The 21161-nt window shown below is 40.6% G+C and overlaps 1 protein-coding gene across 4 annotated transcripts in view; it reads right to left on the bottom strand.

Moving 5' to 3' along the window:
• The window catches only part of LOC311002105 (type II inositol 3,4-bisphosphate 4-phosphatase-like), a 47200-nt gene that overhangs the window by 17644 nt on the left and 8395 nt on the right, over positions 1–21161 (bottom strand). For all 4 annotated transcript variants that reach the window (XM_083993345.1, XM_083993342.1, XM_083993343.1 and 1 more), the window contains exons 8-17: positions 19676–19795; positions 13952–14031; positions 10421–10514; positions 9847–9916; positions 9588–9735; positions 8317–8447; positions 6817–6924; positions 5466–5568; positions 4042–4207; positions 1753–1962 (exon numbers count right to left, since the gene is read on the bottom strand). In XM_083993345.1, coding sequence (XP_083849471.1) covers positions 1753–1962; positions 4042–4207; positions 5466–5568; positions 6817–6924; positions 8317–8447; positions 9588–9735; positions 9847–9916; positions 10421–10514; positions 13952–14031; positions 19676–19795 — 1230 coding nt within the window. The remainder of the gene's footprint in view (positions 1–1752; positions 1963–4041; positions 4208–5465; positions 5569–6816; positions 6925–8316; positions 8448–9587; positions 9736–9846; positions 9917–10420; positions 10515–13951; positions 14032–19675; positions 19796–21161) is intronic.

Here is a 21161-nt window from a genome sequence, read left to right as displayed (position 1 = left end):
ACAACTGCAGTCAATGTAAGAGTGGCATTTTCTCTTGTGAAGCAAAACACTTATCGTTAAAAACAAATCACCAACATTTCCATGCTGTCATGATGCAATTTATGTATTATCAGATTTTTGTTTAGTTAACAGAATTTGTGACATTTTTACCATTTTTGAAATCTGCCTTGACACCTGCTGCCTGGCTTGTGACTCCCTGAGTCTATTTGAGAAGAGAAACAGCAGGTCTTGCATTAAGACAAGTAGCTCAGTGAGTTAGGAGCTGGTTCTTGGTGTCAGAAGATGTGGGTTTAAGCCCCAGCAAGCGTGATGATGATAACACATGAAAATACCAGGTGGACGTTGTGAAATAAATGTACAAAATCTTAGAGTCTTAGTAGATGTTCGACAAATACATATCAGAATCTTACCGCAAAACTGATTTTTCTTTTTACAGTGGTTTCAAATCTGCCTGCACGACAGTGAATGACTTACTCATTTTGTGAAGTGACCATAGCACTGCCACTTGCCAATTAGCTCAGTGCGATAGACAACGGTCTTTGGTTCCAGAAGGTGCAGGTTCAATCCTCAACTGGTGCAAAATGAACATTATAAAGTCAACTGTTCTGTCTCCCTATTCTCCTGTTTGTTGCTCAGAATTTGCCTAAACTTGCCAAAAAATAGCCCGGACCCGACCCATCGCTGCGCGGCAGCTATAATTTATTTTTAAATCCTTGTAAAACCTCGGCCGTGTGATGCACAATCGAGTATAAATATTATACTGTACATAAAATGTTACATCGATTTATACGTGATATTTCAGTTTTTCTTTTTTAATTTATTTGCAAAACATTCTAAAATTCGGGGTTTGTGCTGTCATGATGGGATGGTGAGTGCAGATTGATGAGGATTTTTTAAAAATATTTTAACATAAAGCTGCAAAATAACAAATATCGAAAAACTGAAGGGGGTCTGAATACTTTCTGTACGACTGTAACTGATCTTTGAGGTCTTGGGGATCAGGGGGAAAAGAATAAAGGCTCCAACAGATATTAGATTTAAAAAAAGATAGATAGATAGATAAAATTGAAAATATTAGAATTAATTACATTTAAATTTAAATTTAAAAATATTATTATTATATAGGGGTGGGCAAAAATATCGATATGGCAATATATCGCGATACTTTATACTGCGATACGATATCGATATTCAATATTTAAATATCGATTTAAAAAAAAAAAAAAAAAATTCAATTTTTTTTTTTTTTTTTTCAAATAATAAATCATGTTTCAGACGTAAATCCAGTACGACTTCCGCACCTCTGCTCCGCGAGGTGTCACTGTACTGCTACCTCACACAGTGTGTTGTACATGCAAATATGTTGTTGTAACTTGCACTTGTATAAAATGGCATGGATAATTTGAATTACATTGTTTTGACTCAGTTTGTCCCATAAATTATCACTATCGTCTGATGTACATACAACTCGGATTTTAAGATGCATAATAATGCCTTTTACATTTTTCAGTGAACTATGTAGAATATCGTAGAATATCCCAATATATCGCAATATATCGCAATATATCGCAAAATTTGGATATCGCAATATCGTATCGTGACACAAGTATGGTGATGCGTATCGTATCGTGAGGTCCTTGGCAATACCCACCCCTATTATTATACATATTGGGTTGTTTAATATTATATTAATATTATATTAAACAACCCCGCCGCCCTGCTGCTGATGTGAACCAACTGTCTGAAACTCACCCACTCCTCCTCGTCGTACTCGTCCTCCCGGTGTCCCAGCAGCGATGGCGACGGCGGCGTGGGCCCGTCCTGGCCGAGCGCGGCGCTCTCACACAGCAGCCCGTTGCTGTGCACGTGGCTGCTGCTGCGGCACGCCGCGCTCTGGCTGCGGATCGCCACCAGGGCGCTCTTCACCAGCTCGTCTTTCAGGGCGTGGACGAACTGTTCGGTCTGGACGAGACGAGACACGGAGAGTTTATTTTCATCCCCAATGTTCCCAGTGTCCCCAATCTTCCCAGTGTTCCCAGTGTCCTCAATGTTCCCAGTGTTCCCAATGTTCCCAGTGTTCCCAATGTTCCCAGTGTTCCCAATGTTCCCAGTGTTCCCAATGTTCCCAGTGTTCCCAATGTTTCCAGTGTTCCCAGTATCCCCAATCTTCCCAGTGTCCCCAATCTTCCCAGTGTTCCCAGTGTCCCCAATCTTCCCAGTGTCCCCAATCTTCCCAGTGTTCCCAGTGTCCCCAATCTTCCCAGTGTCCCCAATCTTCCCAGTGTTCCCAGTGTCCTCAATGTTCCCAGTGTTCCCAGTGTTCCCAATGTTTCCAGTGTTCCCAGTGTCCCCAATCTTCCCAGTGTCCCCAATCTTCCCAGTGTTCCCAGTGTCCTCAATCTTCCCAGGGTCCCCAATCTTTCCAATGTCCCCAGTGTTCCAAGTGTCCCCAATGTTCCCAGTGTTCCCAATCTTCCCAGTGTTCCCAGTATCCCCAATCTTCCCAGTGTTCCCAATCTTCCCAGTGTTCCCAGTATCCCCAATCTTCCCAGTGTCCCCAATCTTCCCAGGGTCCCCAATCTTTCCAATGTTCCCAGTGTCCCCAATCTTCCCAGTGTTCCCAGTATCCCCAATCTTCCCAGTGTTCCCAGTATCCCCAATCTTCCCAGTGTTCCCAATCTTCCCAGTGTTCCCAGTATCCCCAATCTTCCCAGTGTTCCCAGTGTTCCCAATCTTCCCAGTATCCCCAATCTTCCCAGTGTTCCCAGTGTTCCCTATGTTTCCATTGTCCCAAGTGTCCCCAATGTTCCCAGTGTTCCCAGTGTTCCCAATGTTCCCACATTGAGCTCGTCTTTGAAGGCATGGACGAAATGTTCGGTCTGGACGAGACGAGACACGGAGAGTTCATGTCTGTGTGTATTCCACTACAGATTACTGATTACATGTCCTGAAATGTAATGTGTAACATATTCCCTTGGATTACTCAAGTAAAGTAAATGTATCCGGGTTCCCACTCTTTACTTGAAATCGTTTTCCAGGACATTTTCAGCTGCTACAGTCTGACAGACATGAGTTTTTACGCCGTAAACTGAGTCATAGCAGTCGGTCTGTTACCTTTAATTGTCGGTGCAAGCTATTTTTAGAACGGCGGAGCAGAGCCGTGAGCTGCTCAGAGCTACGCTACGGAGGCTAATGGGATTTCTTGGTTTCCCTCATCAAACTCATCAAATACATAATCCAACAACTCCAAAATGCTCTGGTGGACAAGTTGTGACCTGCACATTCACCACGCTGTGAGATAATAACACAACGTTACCAGACAGAGTTGTTTTAGAGGGAAATTCATGCAAAACCACTGATGCGCGTTCCTGTCGGGGGCAGTTTTTCATCAAGCAGTCTCTGTATTTCCCTCTAAAACGGCTCAGTTTCGTAACGTTGTGTTATTATCTCATAGCGTGGTGAATGTGCAGGTCACAACTTGTCCACCAGAGCGTTGTGGAGTTGTTGGATTGTGTATTTGATGAGTTTGATGAGAGAAACCAAGAAATCCCATGAGCCTCCGTAGCGTAGCTCTGAGCAGCTCGCGGCTCTGCTCCGCCGTTCTAAAAATAGCTTGCACCGACAATTAAAGGTAAAGAACCTACTGCTATGACTATAGGGATTATGCCAATGGGCCAATTTGCCAAAATGTTGAACTATCCCTTTAAATGCTTAGAAATTATGACAAATTTATCATAGAACAGCACAAACATGTTTTTTTTTGTTTTTTTTTGGAAACAAAATCCTTACAGTGGCATAGTCTGAAAATGTCAAATAGAGCTCTGGTAGCTGTGATAAATCATTTTCCAGGACATTTGATGATTTTTTTTCTCATTTTCCATGTGTTTACCATGACTGCAAAATTGGTCAACCATTTTCCAGGTTTTCCAGATTTTCCAGGAGGCGTGGGAACCCTGTGTATTCTGAATACTCTGGATTACTTTGACCTTACTTCTAAATCCCTTGTAACCATGGTTATGTCCTCTGTCCCCTGTGTCTCACCTGCTGTGTGAGCTCGTCCAGCACCTGCTGCAGCCGCGCGGCGCTGAGCTCCAGGGAGACGGACAGCAGCTCCTCGGCCAGGCCGAAGACCAGAGGCTGCAGCTGGGCCACGCTGGACAGCAGCTCCCTGGCCCGGCAGCTCTCGTCCTCGGAGTAGGACACGCAGCTGGAGACACGGAGACATGGAGACACAGAGACACAGAGACAGAGGGACGGAAGGTTTAAAGAACTTGTTATTAAAGATGAGTATTGTTTCTATCTTCCCAGGGCTCCAGTCTAACACAAAGTGGTGTGTTTTGCCCCTAAAATTGTAGACAGTGCAGGTAAGTTTTTCATCTACTTCCAACCAGGAAATTTGCTGTGTTTTTTTAATGGTGAAACAAGGAAGAGGCGACTCAAACGATCTATAATCTGTCATTACAGGTGTCAGGACGATGTGTGTGAGGAGCAGGAATGAAAAGGAAATGTGAATATTTGCTTTGCAAGTTGATTTACAGTGTGCACCTGCACCCCTACGTTTTCTTCTCCTAAAATGTAAAGTTACGGGGAAACTGTGCTGTTAGTAAAAGAAAAAGTGAGAAAACTTCCCACTTTTTACGTTTACATAACAACTTTTTAACAAAAGGAGTTGATGTTTTATTAAAGTAAATAAAAGCTTAGCTGAAAGTGTCAATTTACAAAAAATTCATTTGAAACTATTCAGATTTTTTCATGTAAAATTGAAAAACATATCAAATATGTTTTTCAATTTTGACTAAGAGTGGTTATTTAATATTATTTACACTGAAATAAGCACTCTTAGTCATTTGAATAATTATTATTTTTAGATTTTGCATTTATTGAATGTGTTGAATGTGGAAACTGTTAATAAACACACTAAATAAATACATATACTGTATTTATATAAAACATAAATATCATATCCATATGCATACACACAAACACAAACCTATTCACTACACAGAGTGCTTTTACTGTATCAACGATGCTGCTGAGACGTTAATGGGTTAGTCACAATAATCTACTATATAATAATAATATAAACAGTCACATTGTAACTCTAGTAAACTGATTCAGTAACATTTAGACTCAAGAAATGTTTTTATTCCCTAAATAAAATAAAAATGAGAATAATAGTACGTCTGAAACGTCACATCTGGCTGTTCTGTATCTGTAAACATTTTGGGTTTTAATATAAAAACTAATCAGAGGACGAGATCTTGTTGTGTTTCTCCTCCTATAGCGGCTGCATCAAATAACTCGATGTATCTGTGGTAATCTACAATACAGCAGCACCGCTAATCCTGACAGAGCAGAGATTACAGAGATTAACCAGGAGGGACGACAATATGAAGAGATGGAGGGACGGAGAGAGAGAGAGAGGAAGAGGAGGAGAGAGGAGGAGGAAGAGGAGGAGAGCTGACCTGTCTCTCCAGTGTTTGTTGAGCAGCTTCTTCAGTCCTCCATGTTTAAAGGCCAGATGGTGGTCGGCCGGAGCTCCGAACGTTATCACCTCGTACCACACACCTGCACACACACACAGGAAACACACTGAGTGATACAAGCCTTTTTTTACTTTCTCTTTTACTCTAAATCTGTTTTAAATTGACTTCTTATTATTCCTTGTATTGTTTTTATTTAGTGTCTATGATTAACTTTACAGTGGAAACCTCTTATATGGATCAAAAGGCTTGAGACAGAATCATTTCTATACAAATGCTGTTTAAATAATTCATTTATAGTAATCAAGAAATCCGCTTATAGTGTTCATTTTGGTCGTTTTATGAATGAAAACATGAGCAAAAACTATTTTAAAAAGAAAAGAGGGAAAGAGGGTTAAGAAAGAGGGGGAAAGAAAGAAAGAAAGAAAGAAAGAAAGAAAGAAAGAAAGAAAGAAAGAAAGAAAGAAAGAAACTAAAATTAACTAAAACTGCAGTACGTGTATTTATTTTATTCCTTACTCCCATGACTCCTTGCCGATTTGCACAGACGTACAGCAGGCCGACTGTTTTTTACTAAACTGCACAACAATGTTAAAGGCAATTGTCTGTTTATAATTTTAACCACAGTAAGCTCTACATGACTGTGCTGTATTGTGTTCAGTATTTGAGTTTTGCCTCTGGAAAAGCATTTGAAAACGACTGTACCATGTAAGAAACATGAAATAAAATTCAGTAAATGCTGAAGTTGTCTGTTTCGTTACATTTTTCTCATTGAGGAACTATACAAATGGCATTTAGATGATGTTCTGCATGAAAAATGAAGTGAAATAATAAAAAATCGGTTATAATAGTCAACAGCTTATATTGCTCACATTGACTCTATGATCACTAGAAGCCGTTTCCACTGTATTGTATTTTCTGACTGTACAGCACTTTGGTCGACTGAGGCTGTTCTTAAATTTGCTTTATAAATTACTAAATAATAATAAAATAAAAAAACTGTATAGTTTTAAATACAAAAATAATAATAAAATAAATTGTATATATTCCATAACGATATGTATGTCTTATTATATCGTTTTCATATCTCTATATCTGTGTGTATATATGTGTTTCCTGTGTTGTGTCTGTTTGTATGGCGATACAGTCTGCGGTCTGCACTTCTGCCCACAATGAATTTCCCCTATCTTATCTTATCTTATCTTATATTTGCATATTCTTCTACTTTTTACTTTGTATGATACTGTGCTACTGGAACAACCACATTAATGAACAGTCTCATGTCTTAAATAAACTGTGACTAAACTGTAACAAAGTGAAAGTGTGTGTGAACCTGATCTGTCGGGGTTGGTGACCTCCATCCTCTGGCAGTGGAGGTTGGTGGGAACAAACTGCAGGTGTCGGTCCGACTTACTGCTGCTGGACTTGAAGCAGGACGACACTGCAGGAAAAAACAGCGTTTATTCAACTCCGTCAACTATTTATTTATTCATTAAAGGGATAGTTCAGCCAAAATTCAAATTTCATGTCAACTAAGAGCTGGGAGAAGTTTCAGAGTCCTCAGTGCCTTCCCTGAGTTACAGCGGGGCTCCGTGCAGCACTGCATGTCCATATGACGGTTGCGAACGGAGCTCACTTTTCTTCGTCCAAAAAGACAAGTCCGCCTTGTATTGAAGCCCCAACATGAGAAATTGTTCCGAAAAAAATTAGATAAGTCTATATTTTAAGGTCTTTTAAGTTTGTAGCGGAAGCTCCCAGTGTTGCTCTGCCAGAATCTGAGGTGGAGGAACTGGGTGTCAATTAGTGTTGGGTGATTTTGACATTCTCAGATCGCCCCAATCGCCCGGGGGATTGGGGCGATCTCTCTCTCTCTCTGTGTGTGAGAAAGCGCGCTATGATCAATAAACGGAACGCTATTGCGTTGCCGAAAGCCGAAAAATCTATTCATGGCGGACGTAATTTATTTGTGGCATATCAGTGAACACCTCGTCGGGCTGTGACATACAGTAACAGGGCTGGCGTCGGCAGCCTAGTCACAGCCACAACACCAGCTAAACGTGTTTCCTCAAATTTCAGGCGGAGTGGCCATCCTGTTTACCACAGAGATTTTGTGTGCGGTCATATGACTACCTGGCTCCGTCTGATTGGACGTCGCCAGCTGGCTGCATTTGATTGGTGAAACACAGTCATATGACAGAGTATCTGTTGGAAGCAGCCAGAGAAGCGGCTTCATTAAAACAAAACAAACAGATTGCGCATTGGATCAATAAAAAAAGTAGCGAGTATGTGTGTGTGTGTGTGTGTGTGTGTGTGTAAAATTGCCAAGAAAACAAAACATCGGCGATCGTCCTTCCAATCGCCAATAGACGATTGGATCGCCAATCGGCACAACCCTAGTGTCAATGCAAATCGCGCAAGATTTGGACGGACCAGGAAGAGCAGTGCTGGGAGCTTCCGCTACAAACAAGCTTAAAATATAGACTTATTACATTTTTTTCGGAACAATTTCTCATGTTGGGGCTTCAATACAAGAGGGACATTACAGACGAGCACTATGGAGGTATTTGGATGTTTTTTGGTGTGTCTTTTTGGACGAAGAAAAGTGAGCCCCATTCACAACCGTCATATGGACAGTGCTGCACGGAGCCCCGCTGTAACTCAGAGAAGCCACGGAGGACTCTGAAACTTCTCCCAGCCCTTAGTCGACATGAGGGTGAGTAGATAATGAGTGAAATTTGGGGTTTTTGGGTGAACTATCCCTTTAAGCCTTTATTTCGAACATGTAAGGTCGGATAAAAAAGAGACAGAAGACAGAAGACGAAGCGAACCTCACCTGAGAGTTTGTCCAGCTCGGCCAGCGTGTCCTGGTAGCAGCCAATCAGCTGGTTGCAGTGGGTGATGACGTCGTGGCGGAGGCCGTCCCAGTGAGGCGTGAGGTCGCCGAGCTGCTTCACTTCCTGAACCCTGAGACGGAGACGAGAGGTGAAGATGAGTCAAACCTGGTATCTAATATTGTATTTAATCTTAAATTTTCATATTATTAAACAATTAAACGTAGAAGTTGAGATAATAAACGTGACATAAATCAACTGAAGATGTTATTATTAGTTTATTTAACAGGTTTAGACTCAGTATTTGACCTTCACTGGGTTGTTTCTGTAGGTGGCGCTCTGCACTATTTTGTTTATAACTCACTCTCTGATTCAGCTTCTTTTTAAAATGTGTAACAGAGTCACTTTCGTCCCTTTTTATATGAACAAAACACAACATGATGAGTGAGAAACCGTCTCAAATAGTAACTGGGTCACAGGAACATTTAACTACCGGCACCAAAACAGAGCCGTGATATAATCTCCAGTTTCTCTTTTTTCTAAACGGAAGTGTTTTCTAAATATAGTAAATAATGAACTGCAACATGACTGTGTAGAAAAGGCTGCAAGGCCTTTATTGGGAAATTTCTTGAAAAAAAGTTTCATTCATGACAGTTTCACAATGTTTAAAGTTCAAATGAACGTCCAACATGAGTCTTTCTCTACTGATCAATTAAAGGGATAGTTCAACATTGGCCCATTGCCATAACCCCTATAGTCATAGCAGTAGGTTTGTTATCTTTCCAACAAATCCAAAACTCTCTTGTGGACAAGTTGTGACCTGCACATTCACCACGCTATGAGAAAATAACACAACGTTACCAGACTGTCCCTGAAGGCAACACGCATCAGCGGTTTTGCATGAATTTCCCTCTAAAACAACTCTGTCTGGTAACGTTGTGTTATTATCTCATAGCGTGGTGAATGTGCAGGTCACAACTTGTCCACCAGAGCGTTTTGGAGTTGTTGGATTGTGTATTTGATGAGTTTGATGAGGGAAACCAAGAAATCCCATTAGCCTCCGTAGCGTAGCTCTGAGCAGCTCACGGCTCTGCTCCGCCGTTCTAAAAACAGCTTGCAACGACAATTAAAGGTAACGAACCTACTGCTATGACTGTAGGGATTATGGCAATGGGCCAATTTACCAAAATGTTGAACTATCCCTTTAATTATGTGGAAATAAATGTTGTACTGAATGTACCAAGACGACAAGTCAACACACACACGCTCGTACCTGTGTGTGTGCTCCTGTATGAGCGCCCTCAGCAGCTGTTTGGGTAAAGAGAAAGAGAGCGGCGTCTCCGACAGCTGCTCCCTGACCAGCAGCCACCGCTGGTCCTCCGTCTGAAACCTGTACACCTTACACACCTGAGCACACAGCACTACACACACACACACACACACACACACACACACATATATATATATATATTTGTAGGTGGAGGGGATGTAAAAAGTTACTAAAATGTGTGAAACATGTTGTGTTTCCTCACCTGCTCTCATCATGGGACTGTTTTCTTTGTCGTGGACGGAGCCGTGAAGACTGTCGCACAGAGCAGGACACTGGAGGAGGACGGAGAGACACGGAGAGACGATATAAAGGAGAAGGAAAATAAGGATAAAAGTGAAACTAAACCAGGATTCAACAACAGAGAAGAAGAAAACACAGAATAGTTTCAAAGTGCAACTCTGTCCAGAGTGAAGATGCAGTAAAAGACAGAAGACGTTTTATTGATCCAACGTGTGGGAAATTAACAGCAGCAAAGAGTACAGGATATGTAAAAGAAGTAAGGAATAAAAATATAAAGAATTTACAATGTACAAAAATATATATATAAATAAAAAAAGATATGTGCTGTTATATACAAAATATTATTTAAAATACACAAGAATATACATATTTATAAAACGGAAAGGTGAAATCCGGCAATCTGATGCACACTGATGCTGCCCATGTTAATTTGTACAAAAAAACCCATGAAAAAATAAAGTAAAAAATAAAAATACACAAGAATAAATTATGCAGAAAAGAAAAAAGCAAAAGAAAAGCATCTCCTCCTCCTCTACCTTGTGTTCAGGTGTGGTTTTGTCGTCGTTCTCTCCCTCCACCTGCAGACGCGACACCTTCACCTCCCCGACCTCGTTCACTCCGTCCATCGTCCTGACGAAGAAGAAAAAACAGGAAACAAGAGAAAAGAACAAGAGAGTTTTTAATGTTTGGAAGCTGCTGCAGGACGAGTGAGCGCCAGCGAGGATGTTTACATTCCTGCCCCTATCCTATCCAAGAACAAAATGACGTCATTTTGTTCTTGCAGCCCCAGTTTGGGAGACATTTTTGTTGTATGGAGTCCAACAACTATTGTGTGATTGGTCAGAATTTGAAAGTGGGCGGGGTTAATGCGAAAATATTATATTATATTTCATATTGAGAGGTTAGACGTGCCGCCTCTGTTGTCTCTTTCTTTCCATCTCCTCTGCAATCGCACATATTATGAATAAATCGTCCTCGTCCTCCTCCTCCTCAATCAACGAAAAAACTGCCATCTCCGCCATTGTTATTGTTGTCGTGGTTACAGTCCCTTAGCGCGTGCTAAGTGGACTGTGCTTGAGTTTTTCGTGAAGTATGAAATGTTCTGAACCTTGTTCTTGTTCTTGCCGCTGTGGGAAAACAAACAAATTTCTTTCTTCTTGCAGAGAATTAACTTAAGTTTGTACGACATCATGAGACCTGAGCTCAGTTATCGAGACAAAACCAGCTACCGACAAGAAAATTAGCAAGGTTAAGCTAAAAAACTACCGGTAAGCTAAAAAAAAACAGACCAACGACACATACAAGAAAAGCTGACTACAAACAAACAAAAAACTCATATGGTGAAGCTAAGACGATTAGCAAAACAATGCTAAATGGAAATAAAGATAGGCTAACTAGCAAGATGACGCTACCTCGACAAGACAAAAATAAGTAACATCTAATAAGAAAAACAAACTTGAAACAGGACAAAAAAAAGTTAACAAAATAGCTAACAAGATAGATTAACAGGAAAAACAACCAAGTAAAAAATTTTACTACAAAAAAAATTAAGATAATTAGGAGAAACAAGCTAACTAGCGCCACCAACAATAATTCGCGTAGCTAGAAAGAAAATAACACGCCAGAGATGTTTACAAGGAACATGAAAATGACCAAAGCTACGTAGAAGACAGCTAACGTTAGTAAATAAAACTAACTAGACACAAAATACCCAGCTAAAGAAAACTAACTGAAAACAAACATTGGCGAGAAAAAGCTAAGAAATCAGAAACAAGCACACAGAACAAAGCTAACAACAAACAAAACTGATGGTTAAGCCACACTGAAACACTTAGCAAATGCTAAGCTAACTGGAAACAAAGCAAAATGAAACAGGACAAAAAAAAGTTAACAACATAGCTAACAAGATTGATTAACAGGAAAAACTAACCAAGTAAAAAATGTTACTACAAAAAAAATTAAGATAACTAGGAGAAACAAGCTAACTAGCGCCACCAACAATAATTCGCGTAGCTAGAAACAAAATAACACGCAAGAGATGTTCACAAGGAACATGAAAATGACCAAAGCTACGTAGAACTAGCTAGTAAGCAGTAAGCAGTAGCTAGTAAATAAAACTAACTAGACCCAAATACCCAGCTAAACAAAACTAACTGAAAACAAACATTGGCGAGAAAAAGCTAAAAAATCAGAAACAAGCACGCAGAATAAATGCTAAGCTAACTGGAAACAAAGCAAAATGAAACAGAAACAAAGCATATAATAAAAGAGTAAAGCAAACCAGAAATAAGCTAACTAGCAAAGTTAAGTCAAAGTTAACCATAAACAAACAAAGCAGGAAGACAAAGCCAACTGGTTTCCATAATTTAAAACATAACAAAAAAGACAAACTAACTGTAACTGATGATCATTCATGTCAGAGATAATACAAAAAAGATTGAGCAAAGCTAAGCTGAGTAGATCCTCTCTAGAGCTGCAGCTGCACCAAACTCTGCAGCTCAGGTATGCATTAGGAAAGAGACACACCTGGATGCAACATGTCAGCACAGACACACCTGGCCCCTCTCTCTCTCTCTCTCCTCTGTCTCTCTGAAGACGCTGTGATGCAGAAACAGGAAGAGATTGTGTATTTCTACTCTCTGTCTGCCCGTGTGTGTGTGTGAGGGAGATGGAGCCACATCGCCCCAAACCCGCCTCCTTCCTCCTCCTCCCCATCACACTTCCTCTTCTGGCGACAGGTATCCAGGCAACGTCCAATCAGGTGACGTTTCCCAGATATTCTGTGTGTGAAGTCTCCCTCTGTGAGCTGCGTTTCATTCACTTTAACGTACGAGAAAAGAGGAAATAAACTCACAGAGCATGTGCATGTTGACGGTGGTGAAAGGTGTGTGAAGTAAAAAAAAAAACCTAAAAGGAGTGTGTGATTCATCCTGGAGTTTTTGTTTTGTTTTGTTTTTTGGGTGGTTCTTGCTTTTAAAAGACAAAATTAAACTTTAAAGTCTTTAAAGTCCAGTGGGTTGAGACTTGGTGCAGGAAACTGGCCCATACTGTGGAGGTTTTAAGGGAGGATTTAAAGGAACAAAGAGTTTATAATAGGGATGCACCGATTGTAAAATTCTGGGCCAATACCAATACCGATGTTTAAAATAACAATTTGGCTGATACCGATGTTTTTTCTCTGTTGTTTATTCCTCTTGTGTGGAAAGGAAACCCCAAAAATCTTCATTACGGACAAAAAAACGTAATTTTCACTCACTTTTACCTTTGTACCTTAAAGGGATAGTTCAACATTTTTGCAAATTGGCCCATTGCCATTATCCCTATAGTCATACCAGTAGGTTTGTTACCTTTAATTGTCGGTGCAAGCTATTTTTAGAACGGTGGAGCAGAGCCGTGAGCTGCTCAGAGCTACGCTACGGAGGCTCATGGGATTTCTTGGTTTCCCTCATCAAACTCATCAAATACACAATCCAACAACTCCACAACGCTCTGGTGGACAAGTTGTGACCTGCACATTCACCACGCTATGAGATAATAACACAACGTTACCAGACAGAGTTGTTTTAGAGGGAAATTCATGCAAAACCGCTGATGTGCGTTGCCTTCAGGGACAGTTTTTCAGCAAAAGTCTCTGTATTTACCTCTAAAACAACTCTGTCTGGTAACGTTCTGTTATTATCTCATAGCGTGGTGAATGTGCAGGTCACAACTTGTCCACCAGAGCGTTTTGGAGTTGTTGGATTGTGTATTTGATGAGTTTGATGAGGGAAACCAAGAAATCCCATTAGCCTCTGTTGTGTAGCTCTGAGCAGCTCACGGCTCTGCTCCGCCGTTCTAAAAATAGCTTGCACCAACAATTAAAGGTAACGGACCTACTGCTATGACTATAGGGATTATGGCAATTAGCCAATTTGCCAAAATGTTGAACTATCCCTTTAATTAAACAGCTTCAGAGTCCTAGTGCTGGTTAAATGGAGGCTCTCTGCCTTCCACCTAGCGTCTCTTGGCTGAAATTGCATTGATGCATCCCTGGCTAGTTTATAAAGAGAGGTGACAGGTGTGTTTACCTGAGGCTGGTGGAGATGTGCGGCTCCTTGGACCTGAGCAGATCTCCTATGGAGAAGGAGGTGAAGCCCAGGAAGCTCCTCTAAGACAAAGAAAGAGAAAGAGAAAGAGAAAGAAGAGTAGGAGAGAGATTGATTGAACAACACATTTACATTTTAACATCCAGGAGCTAACGGGAGGTGTTTTGTTCTTCGCTGCGAGCAGAGGAGGAGGAGGTTGATGCCTTTTACATCTGGTTTTGTTTGGAGGATGAAACAGAGGAAAAGAGGAGAGCCGGCCCCTCGATTGTCTGCAGGGCGAGGACCTTTTCCTGCCTCTCTCTCTCTCTCTCTCTGAAGTCGACTCTCATGTTTCCACAACAAATTCCACAACTGAACTTTATCCTAAAGAAACAACCTTTATTTACACCACATTTTAAAAAAAAGAAAAGAAAAGAGAAAGGCAACTTCGGTAACACTTTACTTGACGCCTATCTCTATAACACATTATAGCCATACTTATAATGAGTTATAATGCAGTAATAGCACATCATAGAGACATCATAGAGCATTTTATAATGGCTTATAAGGTCTTAGTATTATAATAGAGTTATAATGCTCTATAATGTGTATTTTTATAAAGTCTTATGTGATTTATGAGTGTTTATAATGATAGTTATACACGTTTATAACCCAATTATAACACATAATATATTTGTAATGCATTATAAATGTGGGTATTGTCAGCAAGTTACTAACAACTACAACATATTATAATACCTGACCTTATAAGTCAAGATAAAATGCTTTATAGTGTGTTATGATTATTGTTATAAAGCATTATGAGTGTTTATAACTATAGTTATACAGTGCTATAACTGCATTATACCCCATTATAACTATGGTTATAGAGAGAGGCGTCAAATAAAGTGTTACCGCAACTTTTTCCCTTAGTTTTAAGATTGTTTTGTTCAGTTCCTCCTCCGATGTGTGACTCTGCTGCTGCGTCATCAAACCAAACCCTGTTTTATCTGGATTTTAATTCATCTTCCGTCAGAAAAATGTAATTAACTTAACGACGACAGGAACGGTCACATGACACCGACCCGTTTCCTGAAAAATAAAAACCGCCCCTGAGTTATTATTATTACACGCTCAGGACGTTTCCTGCTCCGAGTTACATAAAAGGAGCTTAACGACATTTTTAAGCTTCTTCTTCTTAATGTACTGTAATATTAATTAATGAACCACCCATTCTGTCAAACACACACACACACACACTCCTCCTCGTCATCATCGTCATCATCATCATCATCATCATCATCCCTGAGGTCAAGGCCACGCACCAACAGTCAGTCCACGCAGCGACGGCATTAAAATCTCCGTTGCTATGACGATAATCAGAAGCTCAGAGGAGGATTACCTTGACGAGTGAAAAGCACTCAAATCACTCGACACACACACACACACACACACACACACACACACACACACACACACACACAGAGTATTTCTGAATGGCGTCAAGTCAAGTGAAATAAAACAAATCATAAACGACCTCTCTGTGACGTGCTGCGTTCAAATACAGTGACACAGAGCAGGATTTTACAGCATCTGATGCAGGGTTATTATTATAGTTGACTATAAAACTAAAACTAGCAGTGAAGAAATAATTTTGTGAATGAAATAAAAATCAAAAATACTACAATGAACTAAAAAAAAACTGAACTGCAGGTAGATTAGAGTGAATGTAACGTGATGAGGACTGATGGGAACATTTTATGGGAAGCAACTAAAAGGGAAAAATCCCACAAAATAAGGGTTAGAGTTAAAGGGATAGTTCAACGTTTTGGCAAATTGGCCCATTGCCATAATCCCTATAGTCATAGCAGTAGGTTCGTTACATTTAATTGTTGGTGCAAGCTATTTTTTAGAACGGCGGAGCAGAGCCGTGAGCTGCTCAGAGCTATGCTACGGAGGCTCATGGGATTTCTTGGTTTCCCTCATCAAACTCATCACACCATGAGATAATAACAGAACGTTACCAGACAGAGTTGTTTTAGAGGTAAATGCAGAGACTGCTTGATGAAAAACATCAGCGGTTTTGCATGAATTTCCCTCTAAAACAACTCTGTCTGGTAACGTTGTGTTATTATCTCATAGCGTAGTGAATGTGCAGGTCACAACTTGTCCACCAGAGCGTTTTGGAGTTGTTGGATTGTGTATTTGATGAGTTTGATGAGGGAAACCAAGAAATCCCATTAGCCTCCGTAGCGTAGCTCTGAGCAGCTCGCGGCTCTGCTCCGCCGTTCTAAAAATAGCTTGCACCGACAATATAAGGTAACAAACCTACTGCTATGACTATAGGGATTATGGCAATGGGCCAATTTGCCAAAATGTTGAACTATCCCTTTAACCCTAACCTGTATTTTGTGGGATTTTTCCCTTTTAAGACTAAGACTAAGTTAATAAAAACGAAATAAAAACTAGTCAATTCCTCAAAAATAAAAACTAATCTAAAACTGCTTAATCACTGATTGAACTAACTAAAAAAAGCTAACTGAAAAACAAGATAAAAATAAAAACTAATGAAAATGTTTAAACTATAAAAACCTTGGTCTGATGCTTTTAATATCACTTAAAAAAAAAAAAAAAAAAAAAAGTCCTGGATATTTACAGACCCGTCCCGTCTAAAAACAAACAGTCAGACATCACAGTTGTTGGCCGTCCTTCACGTCCACACAACTGCTGGTGCGTTGAAATGCGTCCAAGAACTGACACTCACAACTCGGCAGTTGCCAAGAGACTCTCAGAAAGTCCTTGAACGCCCCCTGAAAATGTGCATTATGGGGGATAAAAAAAGAAGCATTTTGAGTGATTTCCCTGAGGCCGAGGTGACGTGTCCTGAATTTCATGTTGTACAAAACTTCAAAGACAGTCAAAAGAAGTTGTTTTTCTTCCTTTTTTTAGTTGGTGTGCTTTTTGCTTTTATTCTGAAAGTCACAGCGAGAGAAGAAACAGGAAGTCAAAGAGATGGCTTGATAACGAGCGCTCTGCCAGGTGTGCGTTTGTTTTTCTTAGTTTTTTTAACATCTAAAGACGCTGATGTCTCTTTATTATAATAATAATAATAATAAAGTTATTGTCTAAAAGCTACCTTTTGTTCATTTTACTTGCACATGTTGGCAAAACTGCAACTATTTAAATGGGCTCTATGCACAGCTCCACTTTACTTCCTGAATTTAATGCTGCTCCTTTATTCCCTGTCTTACATTATTGGAAAAACTGATTAATCCAGTCACGCCTGGATTAATCAGTTTGTCCAATAATGTAAAACAGGGAATAAAGGAGCTGCCTTAAATTCAGGAAGTAGTGGAGCTGTGCAGAGAGCGCATTAAAATCTGTTCAGAAAGGCTCTTTGACCTAAATTGTCTGTTTTTCAATTTTCGATTTAAGATCGTGATAAAATCGAGATCGTTATTTTATTTTTTTTAAAATCGTGATATGATATTTTTGCCATATCGCCCACCCCTAACAACAATGAATCCTCACAATCTGAGATTTAGACGCAGCAGGAGAATATTTTAGACATTAATCGCTCAACAAAAGCGTTGTGTTTGATTAATTCCCTATTAAATCCACTGAGAGTCGATGAATGAACTGGTATCTGGGAGGAGGAATTTCAGAATAAAAGTCTCAGCAGCGGTGTGAAAGTGAAACAGAAAACACACAAACACACACATAAAAACACACAGGACATTGAGACGCTCGCTTGCCACATTTCCTCGTTTGCATCCGAGGGTTTTTGGGCAATAACACACACACACACACACACACACACACACACACACACACACACACTGAGCTAATCTGTCTCATTGAGTTCTTGGGCAAAACAAAGAGGCTTTTAAGATTACATGTTAATCCCCATCAAACCCAGACACAAACACAAACTACACTGATTCAGACACACGCATCGCAACATCTACTCTGTGTGTTTGTGTGTTCTTGTGTGTTTTTGTGTGTGTGTGTGTGTGTGTGTGTGTGTGTGTATGCACTCCCCTACCTGTCCAGCAGAGGAGCCGTTGTCCCCTGGCGGACAGAAACACCTGGTGCAGGACATCATCACTCGCTGCATCGCCACACACTTCACTTCAGGCCTTTTTTTTTAAAGCAGCATCAGTTTCTCTCTCTTCTCAACAAACTGCTTCAACTCTTTAGTGTCTTTTCTTTTTTCTCTTTCACAACGACAATCAATAATAAAAAATAAAAAAAACAGATCCCAGACCAGTGAGCTGCAGGAGAACGGCTATAAAAAAAAAAATTTAAACTGCAGAAAAGTCGACAACTCGATGGTGAAAAAGAGAAAAAAATCAATAAAATGAAACTGAGGAAATTCTTCTCTCCGTCTTTTCCACCAAAAATCTTCACATACTTCAGAGTTTCTCCATCAGATATTGATCCCTGACCTCCTAACTGGTGGTTTATATAGCTTTTTGTCGTGTTGTTTTAATCACAGCTGCAGCGATTAGTCGATCAGCTCATGATCGATCAACTGCCCCGAGACATTTTTAATCCTTCTGCTGTCTGGAGTGACGACAAACTGTTTGGAAAATGTCAACAAAACTGTACTTTGTGACATTTCATTGACAAAACAGTCAACAGATACGATCAATCAATAATGAAAATATCCGATAGCTGCTGCTTTCACACTGTTTATAACCTGTCAGATCAATACAGATCAATAACTTCTCAGTCACAGATCTAAATGTGTAAAAAAAAGTCGACGAAAAGTGACAGGATTCAGATTTACCTGCTACGACAAGAAGTAATCTGATTACTCTGAGTAGATTCGACACCGACCTGGAATTTCCCACCTGCACCTGAACGCACCGCTGACATTAAAGCTTCTTTAAGCTCGAATGAAACAACAACAGCAGCAGCAGCAGCAGCAGCAGCAGAAAGTAAGAGACTGTTTCTGTGGCTCATGATGGATTTAAATAGAAGAAACAAGCAGGAAAAATAAAGCAGAGAAGAGGAAGAAGAGGAGGAAGAGGAGGAGGAAGAGGAAGAGGAGGAAGAAGAAGAGCAGGACCGGCTCATGTCCGAACACGATAATCCATCAATTCCTGCTCCGGTCGCCTCCTCTGCTCCGGATCAAAAGACTAACACACACCGGCCGAGAGTCTCTCTCTGCTCCCTCCATCACCTCCTCCTCCTCCTCCTCCTCCGTCACGGCCTAGAGGATTAAAAACCGCACGCACACACACATCGGCATCATGGGAAATATGCAGATTAGCGATGCCGCGGGTTGGCGGGCCGGTCGGTCGGTCGCTTGCTCGGCCGTTGGAGTTTTTGGCAGAAATGAAAAAAGAGACAAAAACGGAAACATCCATTTATCTACAGACGCACTTTCTCTCTGCAGCTGTCCTCGTTTCACCCTCCCATCGCTCGCTCGCTCTCTGTGTGTGTGTGTGTGTGTGTGTGTGTGTGTGTGTGTGTGTGTGAGCGAGATTAACTGACTTGAGAGAGAAATAGAGTGTGTGTGTGTGTGTGTAGAAAAGCTACCACTGCCAGTCTTACACATGTATATATCCACAAATCCTCTTATATACACAATTTTGTGGACACATCTACACATTCTCTCTGTCTCTAAGACACACACACACACAGTACACACACACACACACACACACACAGTACACACACATATACACACACACAGTACACACACACACACACACTCACTGGTTTGTGCGATGCCGGCTCCTCTGCGCGGTAAACTGTGACTTTGATCCTGTTGTGATGGTACAGAGGGTAGTCGCCATGGAAACACACAGATGTTACAAACGCTCTCTCATCCGGTCCCTGCAAAACACACACACACACACACACACACACACAGAGAGAGGACATTACATTCATTTCCTGCAGCTAAGTTTAACCTAACCTGAGTTTCAACTCGTCGTTTGTTCGCTCAAACTAAACTTGATATTAAAAGAATTCAACTTCCTGTGTTTTCGTCTTAAAAACGTTAATTGTTTCATTTTCATCCAATCAACTTGATTCGAGGACCAATCACCAGACGAGCTGCTTTACAGTAACATCCACTCAACAAACACTTTTACATCTCTCACTGTGAAGCTGCTGCTACAAACACAATGTTACGTTAGCATCAGCAGCTGTTCACGTAGCGGTTTTGCTAACGTTTAAGCTAAATGTCATTATTACTTTTACAAGACAAAAGGTTGTGGTTGCGGCTCAAACTTCATTAGAGTTGAGTTGTTCTCTCTGCTTTTAATGTTTTATTTGATGTTTCATATTTTGAATACTGTATATGATGTTAAAATGATGAATGCCGTAGGTAGCTGTCCAAGATGGCGGTTACGATCGCGCATGTGCAAAGAAAATCAGGCAGTTAAACAGACTGTCGCTTTTTTATTGTTGTTGTTTTTTTTTTTTTTATGTCAGTATTATCAATTTACAGAACTTTAAACAGACTTGCACTTGTACCATCAGTTGTTTCCGTTTGTCCAAGTGGAGTTGCCGTACGTAGCTGTCCAAGATGGCAGCTCGTTCGTGTATGCGCAAACAGGTCGTGACCATAGATATATATAAGAAGACTAGATGACTCACCCGCAGCTGTTTCCCAATGACAAAGCGTAGCCAGTAGGGCGGCCATTATGGGACGGGCAACTCTCTCCCTCAGAGCATTAAGCCTATGGTGCATATTCTGCTATAATGACTAGAACTTGCTCAGTTTTTGTCCGATTTCAAAACGGTTTGATTTTTATGAACGTTTATGCAGTTATGATGCAGCATATTTAGAATCACGGATAATTTTAATAATGTATTTTTTTTTGTAAAAGTAACATTATAGTGACATTATGCAAATAGTTAAAGTAATACATACTGATTTATTTTTCACAGAGTTATGAATCGTTTTTTTAAGTGCAGATGACTGGATCACCTATCTACTGCACTGTAACTGCAGCCAGAGTCAGAGCAAGTTGCCCGTCCTCATATGGCCGACTGTGAGCTACGCCTGCGTGTAGTCAGATCCACCCCCTTGGTCGTGACAGAAATTGGGCAACCAACCACAAAGGCTGTGTGACCTGTGTCTTTTGAGCAGCTGCTTCTCCTGGTTAGCCTAGCTTAAGACGCTGCAGTGACTCGGTATTGGAAAATTATGAGTCTAGCTAGCTAGCTAGCACAGTGCTAGTTGGTTAGCTCA

Source organism: Trachurus trachurus (assembly GCF_905171665.1).
Source record: "Trachurus trachurus genome assembly, chromosome: 18".
Lineage (NCBI taxonomy): Eukaryota > Metazoa > Chordata > Actinopteri > Carangiformes > Carangidae > Trachurus > Trachurus trachurus.
Note: the sequence above shows the minus strand (reverse complement) of the source record. Positions and strands in the feature narration are given on the sequence as shown.